The sequence below is a fragment of the Urocitellus parryii genome, chromosome 3, assembly GCF_045843805.1.
Source record: "Urocitellus parryii isolate mUroPar1 chromosome 3, mUroPar1.hap1, whole genome shotgun sequence".
Taxonomy (NCBI): domain Eukaryota; kingdom Metazoa; phylum Chordata; class Mammalia; order Rodentia; family Sciuridae; genus Urocitellus; species Urocitellus parryii.
The window spans coordinates 138,326,425-138,335,184 of NC_135533.1; the positions used below are offsets into that span (position 1 = coordinate 138,326,425).

Genomic DNA, 8,760 nt, shown 5'->3' on the forward strand with positions numbered 1-8,760 from the left:
ACAAAACTAATAAAAATTGAGGGTCAGGTTTATAATACTTCCTCCTTGTTTCTTTGCTTCAAGAATAAAGCCTGGTGCAGGGCACAGAGGCGCACACCTGTCATAACAGTGACTCAGGAGGCTGAAGCAGGAGGATCTCAAGTTCAAAGCCAGCCTCAGAACTTTGGTGAAGCCCTAAGCAACTCAGGGAGACCCTATCTCTAAATAAAATACAAAAAAGAGCCTGGTGAGCTCCCTCTGTAACCACCAGAAATCCAAGGGAGTGACTGCCACAGCTTTTTAGCCAGGAAACAAAGGAGGTTACCTCTGTGAACAAATAAGTGAATCTCGGTCAGGATGTCATGCAACGCCAAACCCTTCAGAGTTTTCAAATCCATGATATCTGGGGAGGTGCAGTCAAGGCAGAGAACAAGTTCCAGAACAAACACACTGCAGAGGATTTTGAATCCCAACCCTGATGGCTTTAATCTCAACATGGCTGCTTCTCTTCCAATTCCTAGCCACGTGTTAGGCCCCAACTCTTTCTCCTACATTTTACCTTCAATAAGTGCTCTCTATAAGGCCCAGTTGTTTTTCCTTCCAGTAGAGAACAGAACAAAATGCATTCATATCACTATTCTGAGGTTTTAGATTTACAGCAAAACAAGCATCAACACTGACTGCTTTAAAACCCTTGCATCTTCTTCCCTAGGACTATTTCCCTCCTGTCTGTGAGCCATGCTGCTTCATGCCTGACCCAGGCCAGAGCTGTTAGTGAAAACTGTGGGATGTTAAAGACAAGCACCCGCTGTGCCTACAAATGCCTGCTCCCACAACAGGCTGGCCAGTCATGTGCAGCCAGACGTCCTCTGCTAGCAAGGTGCAGATGCTGGCTGCAACCTGAGCTCTGGGGGCCCTCGCAGGCCCTAACCATGGTGGAGCACACGAGAAAGGGTACTTCTGTAGGCTGTGGTGAAGTCCTGATTCAACATCCAGTCCAGAATATTGGCGATATCTGACTTGAGCGGGTGCCCTGTGCAGGTGTAGACAGTCTCCTCTGTCACCTTCCCGAAGGCCATATTGGTGCTCTGCAGACAGAGGGGGAGATCTTTGAGGCTGTCAGCAGCTGCCAACCTGCAGGTGGCCAAGAACAACTTACTGCAGCAGCAATGTGACCAGGGCCCAGGACAACTGGGGCCCTGGCATTTTCCACAGAGGTCAGAGCTTGCCTCATTCCAGGAGCTGGCCACTTGTTGCTATTAGAGCTGCAGAACCCCTTCCTGCCCCTGCCTTATTTGTGACAAATACTTCTTTTGTTTGCTTGTTTTTGCAGTACTGGGGATTGAACCCAAGGTGCTCTACCGCTGAGCTATACCCCCAGCCTTTCTTTATTTTTTTGAGATAGGGTCTCACTAAGTTTCCTAGGCTGCCCTCCAACTTGCGATCCTCCAGCCTCAGCCGCCCCAGTTGCTGGGATTACAGGCCTGTGCCACTGTACCTGGCTTGACTGATTCTTTCAATTAGCCAAATCAAACAGTAAAAAGGTCTGGGACATAGTCAGACCTGTCTTACCATTTCTAGATTTCTGAAGCTACAGATTGATTGTCCTGTTGCCTTTCCCAAAAAGTTATTTTGAAGCAATGACTTGAGATTTACTTTGAGGAAAACCATACCTGCAAAATATTCAGAGCCCTTCGCATATCTCCGCTGGAGAGAGTCACAAGTGCTTTCATCCCATCTTCACTTATATCGACTCTGAAAGTCAACAGGCAGGGGATTTAAGCGTCCCTGGACAGCACAAGCATTCACCCAAGGGAACAAGATGGCCTCACATTATCAGGGCCCCCAAAGAAAGAAAGGAAAAAAAAAAAAGGAGTTAACAGTACTCTCCTGATCAGAACCCCCAAGAAATCACTCTGGTTCCTAGGCACAGGGGCTTCGTATAGTTTCAGCCTACCCCAGATCTAGAAAGACAAGTCCAAGCCATCTTACTATGAGCACCCTGAGAAGAAAGAGCCCTTGTGGGACCATGGGGACAGAGCCCAAACACATCCTTCAGAATAAGCAGCTGCTTGGGTTGGCTCCTGGCTTGGCGTCTGATCATTCAGAACAGAATGCCTCAAACCTTGCCTTCTAGTCAGGAGAGGCTGGCAGCACCTGCAGAAGGGACTCGGCAGCATGTGGTTTACAGCGACAGAGGAGGAGGAAATTGGGACAGCTTCCAGGGGAGGAGGATGGAATCGAGAAGAGTCAAATGACTTTTATGAGGAATACTGTCCAAGAGATATCAGAGAAAACGACAGCAGCTGGTGGCCCCGATACTTCCCCTGAGCCAGGCATTCTGCTAAGTCATTTACAACATCACCAGCCAGCGAGCCAGGGTCCCACCTGTGCTCCACTCAATCCCAAGACCTCGACTTTCCTGCTTTACAGTGTACTCACTTCTCTTCTTCTATGACATGTTCCAGGCGGGGAACCATGAGTTCAGGTGTCAGGGGACCAAACCGGAACCTCGTACACCGAGACTGCAAGGCGGGGATGATCTTGGATAGATAGTTACAGATGAGGCAAAATCTGGTATTTTCAGTGAATTTCTCAATCACTAGTGAAGAAAAATAAAACCACCTGAGGTCAAAGGCCATTCCAATTCTTCAAAGGACCTAAAACCCTGGCCTTTTCTTGGGTCCCAGGAGGACACGGGAATAGTCAACACTACATGCAAGTGGGGGAGTTACCTACAAGGAAACAGGGGGTTGTGGTGTTTGGGACCAGAGATCTTCTTTCAAAAGCTACTGAATGTGTCAGGGTTTATGATTTGCAGCACCCTGGCAACTTATCCCTTAAGATCTGAGCCCAGTACAGGAGAGCCTGCCCTCCACATGAAGTGGCATGGTGGGCTGGAGGGGGGACTGGCTTTTTGCACACTTCCCCGTAGACCTAATCTGCAGGCCTCAGAGCACTCCGAGGGAGCAGCAACCCGAGCCGTGCGATGCTTAGACACCAGTATCGTTCTGCAGGGACCCTGTGTTCCCACATGGGGATCTGCTCAGACTGACAGTCAATCTGCGGAACACGATGCTGAAGAAAGGCTGCCAGAGCTTCCAGGACAGAAGACAGCCAACTGCCTCCTCCTCCCCCAGAACTTGCTACAAAGAAATAACGCACTGGCTCCTGGGGACTAACAGCAGCATTCTCCCGCTCCCTGCCCAGCTCGGCAAGCAGCCAGGCAGCTTTCTGCGCACACTCTAGACATCCTTCTCCTGGCTGATTTGCATCTAATGGTGTGGAGGACAGAAGGGCCATAGTTTAGAAATTTGATTTGAACCATCAAGAGATTCAAATTCCCAACCTAAAATTGAATCCAGCCACAAAGGAGGACAAAGCACCAGTGACTGGTCATACTTAAGTCCCAACTGGGCTTATGTCCTTAAGCTGCTGCAGTGGGACACCCTGGCTACAGGGTATTTTGTCTGGATCACGGGGTTCATGGAGAAAGGTACCCAAAGAAGCCTCTGGACCAGAAGATGAACAAGATGGAAAATAAGCCATACAGGCATCTCACATCCAGAACTCCTAATTCTCCTCTCAGGGCTCTCACGGGTGGACACATGTTAGCAGCTCTTCTTACCTCTTCTCAAGGCATTCTGGGCATCCTGCGTCATGGCATCAGCTTCATCCAAGATCACTAGCTTAAACCCTTTCCTACGAAGACAAACGGCACATCTACAAGACTCTCCAGTCTCTTCAACACCCAGGCCCAAACTTGCATTTTCGCATTTGTGTCTCAGGCCTGATCATGAAATCCGGCTCTCCCAGAACCCTGACCAAAGCTGCACCGTGTGGTCACACAGACAGGAAACGCCCCTAGTTCCTTCAACCCGTACTGGGGACCCAGGTCTAACCTGTACTTGCCTGTGCTCTGCGCCTGCACCTTCCTTCCACCCCCCCTCCATTTGCTCTGTCCATCCTGGGACTGGAGATGGAACCCAGGGCCTGGCACCTGCTACGCCTGAGCTCTGCAGAACCCCGCCCGGCCCACCATCTGCGTCTTCCATCTCCTTCAGGTATGCCCCAGCCTCTTCACCTTTTTCTTCTTTTCAAACCACTATCCTGGTTCATTTTAATCTCAATTTATTTTTGCTTAAATTCAAACCCGCTCATCTAGACTTAGGATGCAATCAGTCCTCAGATAACTATCAAAATAAAGTCCATGCTTCCCAGAGTCAAACTGCTAATGCAAGTTTAGACAATATTTCATCGTAACACAAGCTTCATGACATTTCTTACCACACCCCCTGAACTTTCTCTCTCTCTTTTTTATGCTTGCTTTGACAAAGTCATTTTTGCCTTTTTAAGCTGAAAGTTTAAAAAATAATAATAATAAAATTAAACTGTATCATCTCAGTGATCAAAACCTCTAGGGAGAGCTGAGGTTGTGGCTCAGTGGTGGAGTGCTTGCCTAGCATGGGTGAGGCACTGGGTTTGATTCTCAGCACCGCATATAAATAAATAAAGATCCATTGGCAATTTAAAAAATATTTTTTAAAAAATTTCTAGGGAGAGAAATTACACAAATGAGTCTTACTTAAATATTGTCCTTGTGCTGGCAAAGCTCAGGATTGGCCCCCGAACAATATCTATTCCTCGGTCATCTGAAGCATTCAGCTAAATGTGGAGGAGAGAAGCCACAGTGAAAAACACATTGTTTACTATATGAATTCTTGGTTTTAATACATCTTTTCATCAATCCAGTTCAGCAAACTAGTTCTCCAGGCTAATGATAGCTAAGAGAGAATCTTTTTTATTTTTTAAAAAGATGACAGTTATACTAAAAATTTAATCATCACATTATATTCTGAAAGGCAATTTTTCTCTCACCCTTTGAGGACAATCTTTCTACCCAAATTTGGGAAGTAAAAAATTGTCCTGGTTACCCTGAACAGCACCTGTGAAGTCCTTTGTTATTTGTAGAGTAAGAACAATCCTATTTACCTCCAAGACCATGTTGCCGATCTTTGTATAACTGCATCTGTATCTCTGTATAACTGTCTAGCGCAAGCTAGGAAAGAGGATGTCTGGAAAGAACAGAACAATGCTAATTTTATCTATCATAACCCAGAACAACTCAGGGTCACCACATTATAAATATACTGAGGTAGGACCAGTGGCAGCAGTGAGGTTCTGAGACCCATGTCTAAAGAGTAAGTCAAATGTTTTCCTTGCAAAAGAAAATCTTTAGATTTCTGTGATCTACATGCATCAGTCAAAGTCCCCACAATATTCAGATGGCATTTGAGTATGCCACGATTAATGAGAATTAAACGAAGAGATGTCTTAAAATGTGTTGGTGGGGTATGGGGCTTTCCAGGGCTCTGTAGTACCCCCAAGCCTGAAGGTGTTGGAGGAGGCAGGGGCTGGAAGTCCCTGGAGAAGGCTGTGGGGCGGCCTTTACCATGGGATGGGCCTGCAAGTGGGGGCTGCTGCCTGCTGTTAACCCTGGGGATAGGTCCAGCCATCATTTTCTTGTCCTCTGACCTCGGCCATTTCAGCCAAAGCCAACCAGGAGCCAAAGAGCAAGGGAGCTTATAGTTAGTACAGCTCAGTCTTCGGAGCATGAACAGGGCAGTGGAATGGGGAGAACAGTTAAGAAGGGCCACGCAGCAGATAGGAAGCAATAGTGCCATCAAGGAAAGTTTGGTAAAAGCTGGCAACAGGAAAGAAAAACACCTAGGCAACTGCCCTGGAGTTGACCAATGCCAATGCAGACCACTACTGCAAAAGGTGAAGTGAAACACCTTATTCCAGACCCACATCTCTCCCAACTGCCAGTGGGCAGCTTACTTTCAAAGTAAAATAAAATTAGCAGAACTAAAGTTAAAAGGCTAGAGTCCTTAGTCATTTGTAGAGTAAGAATAATCCTATTTACCTCCAGGACCATGGAGCCAAATTCTTTGTCTTTGTATAGCTGTTTAGCACAGGCTAGGATGGTGGATGTCTTTCCTGTCCCTGGAGGGCCGTAGAGAAGCAGGTGTGGCAGTCGGTCTTCACTGATGAATTTCTGAACTGAGGATCAGAAAGAAAGAGAGATGCCAGCAGTCTTTGGAAGGTGCTTCATTCACTGTGGCTCTCTGACTTGGGCTGAATGCACTTCAACCTAATGCAATGTCCCAATCAAAGGCAGATGCAGGTAAGAAAAACTGTAAAGCCACATCTTAGAAAGCTCGAACAGTTTCTTTAAAGTGATTACTCAGCAGAGACAATATCACCAAGAAATTTACATAGGTTCTACAAGTGGGACAGCAATTGACACATGGATACTTACTGGTACTTAGAATGTCCTGATGAGAAATGAGATCATTCAGTGTCTGTGGCCGGTATTTTTCAACCCTGAAATGTAATTTAGCACATTACAACATATATAAATACAAGAATATTATATTATGTGCAAAAGAAGTCTTTCATATCCCAATTCAAAGAGAAAAGAAACAAATCCTTTAAGTTTGAAGACAGACCACAGTTTTTCAACCAGAGGCTGTTTTAGTTGCTGGAGAACATTTGGTGACATCTGCAGACACTTTTAATTATTCTAGCTGGTGGAGGGGGCTAATGGAATCTCATGGGTAGGTGCTAGGGACACTGCTAAACATCCTACCATGCACAGGACATCTATGCTGTCCACACCCTCCTGGCATCCCTGAATCTGGCCCCAAATGTCAAAAGTGCTGAGGTTGAAAACAGCTCTAATCTCATCTTTTCAGCCATATGCCTATAATCTCCCCCGGGATGGACACCTTCCACTTCAAAATGAACTTGAAATATTCAAAATGAATCTGAATATATCTATTCATCTGTTGATGAATAGATAAATAAAATGTGGTCTATGCATGCCATGAAATATGATTTGGTCATAAAAAGGAATGAAGGATGGGGCTGGGGTTGTGGCTCAGAGGGAGAGTGTTCACCTACCATGTGCAAGGCCCTGGGCTTGATCCTCAGCACCGCATAAAAATTAATAAATAAATAAAATAAAGGTATTGTGTTCAACTACATCTAAAAAATAAATATAAAAAAAGGGAATAAAGGACGAACTCTAAAAACATTATGGTAAGTGAAAGAAGCCAGACACAAAAGGTCACATATTGTATAGTTCTACTTATATGAAATGTCCCAAACAGGCCAATCCATTGAGACAGGAAGTAGATTAGTGGTTGCCTGTGGTGGGAGAGGAGGGGATAATGAGAAGTGAGTGCCAACAAGTATAGGGTTTCCATGTGGGCTAATGAAAATATTTGGAAGGAGATAGTGGGACAACTATATTCTGGACATACTTAATGCCATTAAACTATATATTAAAATGATCACAACTATGTATTTTATGTTGGCTTTCAGTATAACAAATTTAACTGGTTATTACACAAGAACAGCCTGGAGTTTTTCTAAATCAAGCCAAATCCCATCAAAGTCTTTAAAGCATCACTAAGATGTAGTCATTGCAATGGGAGGATGAAGAATGCAAGTTCGGAGTCCAGACAATCAGGATGCAAACCCAAGCCCGTCTTCTAACTTTTCTAAAATGCACTTTCTTCACAAGTAAAATTTGAATGCAAACAGCATCTACCTTATGGAGCCTTTCTAAAAGATCAAACGTGCAAGAGGGTGACGTCGTTCGGTAAAGCGAATAACAGAGTCGGTGGCACTGAAGGTTCCCGCAGGAGGGAAGAGGGCATTTCGGCGGCAGGATGGGAGCCCTCGGGCTGTTCCCAGGCGCGAAAGCCACTTTCCGTTTGCGGGGACAGGATGGGGGACACGGGGGAGCCCGGCAAGAGTTCGAAATAGAACGGTGGGAACCGGGGCCAGGCAAGGGCGGTGGGAGGGCCCAGGTAGGCAGGGTCAGAACGGGGTGCGACCATCCCACTATGAAGTCCCCAAACTGCCATCAGCCCTAACTAACACCCCGCGGCCGACCCGCTTCCCTCCGCGGCGGCCGGGCCGCCTCCTACCAGGGCAGGTTCCTGATTTTGACTGTCGCGGGCTGCTGCTGCTGCTTGGCCGCTGAGGCCTCCATGGCGGGGAGGCTCAGGTGACCGGGGCCGCCGCCGCCGCCGTAGTCCCTCAACACCTTCAAGCCTCCTGCCGCGACTGGACCCCCTCCTGAATCCTGTCGCTCAGAGTTCGCGCGCCACCCAATTCTCGCGAGACTTGGCTTCCCGCTTCCGACTTCCTCCCGCGGCCCCGCCCCCTCCCCGTTGCTAAGGCGCCGGTTGCTAGGCTACCGGAGGTGCGGGCCGCCATCCTCCCTCCCTCCCTCCCTACAGCCAGCCTCGCGCGCTAGGACACCGAAGGGGTTCCAGAGAGACGGAGCCCGAGAGGCAAGACCACCCCCTGCAGCCGCCAGATGTCATTACAAATTAAGGTCTCGTGGCTGAGGCCAGCTGTCCCCAGGGTTCAGACACCTACGGGCAAAGGAGCAGAAAGCGGCCAGAGCTGAAGCAAAAAAAAAAAAATGAAGGCGCGGTTCTTGAATAGAAATGCCCACAGGAGAAAAGGCTCGCAGTACCTTTCGGTCCCAAGGACGGGAGATAAATATTAGGACTTGAAAACCCCAAACAGAACCCCCCCCCCACCTATTTCCTGAATCCTTGTCCCTTGCCCAGCAAAATTTAGAGGACCAACCTCCAGGAAGCGATTCCAGAGTGTAAACAACAAACAAAAATAATAATAAAAATAAACTTGGGGTTGCTTAATTCGTGCAAATTGGAAAGGGATAATTAACAAACAGAA

General features: G+C 47.1%; 1 protein-coding gene and 1 long non-coding RNA gene across 3 annotated transcripts in view; one reads left to right on the top strand and one right to left on the bottom strand.

The window, feature by feature from the left end:
• LOC113180864 (uncharacterized) overlaps nucleotides 1-2,540 on the top strand; it is a 4,520-nt gene extending 1,980 nt beyond the window's left edge. For both annotated transcript variants that reach the window (XR_003300521.2, XR_003300522.2), the window contains one exon: nucleotides 2,117-2,540. This is a non-coding gene — a long non-coding RNA (uncharacterized LOC113180864). The remainder of the gene's footprint in view (nucleotides 1-2,116) is intronic.
• The window catches only part of Rfc5 (replication factor C subunit 5), a 12,668-nt gene extending 4,518 nt beyond the window's left edge, over nucleotides 1-8,150 (bottom strand). Inside the window, exons 1-9 of the mRNA XM_026386027.2 lie at nucleotides 7,980-8,150; nucleotides 6,302-6,366; nucleotides 5,906-6,042; nucleotides 4,565-4,644; nucleotides 3,608-3,681; nucleotides 2,422-2,581; nucleotides 1,653-1,734; nucleotides 938-1,067; nucleotides 305-382 (exon numbers count right to left, since the gene is read on the bottom strand). Coding sequence (XP_026241812.1) covers nucleotides 305-382; nucleotides 938-1,067; nucleotides 1,653-1,734; nucleotides 2,422-2,581; nucleotides 3,608-3,681; nucleotides 4,565-4,644; nucleotides 5,906-6,042; nucleotides 6,302-6,366; nucleotides 7,980-8,044 — 871 coding nt within the window. The 5' untranslated portion in view covers nucleotides 8,045-8,150. The remainder of the gene's footprint in view (nucleotides 1-304; nucleotides 383-937; nucleotides 1,068-1,652; nucleotides 1,735-2,421; nucleotides 2,582-3,607; nucleotides 3,682-4,564; nucleotides 4,645-5,905; nucleotides 6,043-6,301; nucleotides 6,367-7,979) is intronic.
• Nucleotides 8,151-8,760: the final 610 nt, after the last annotated feature.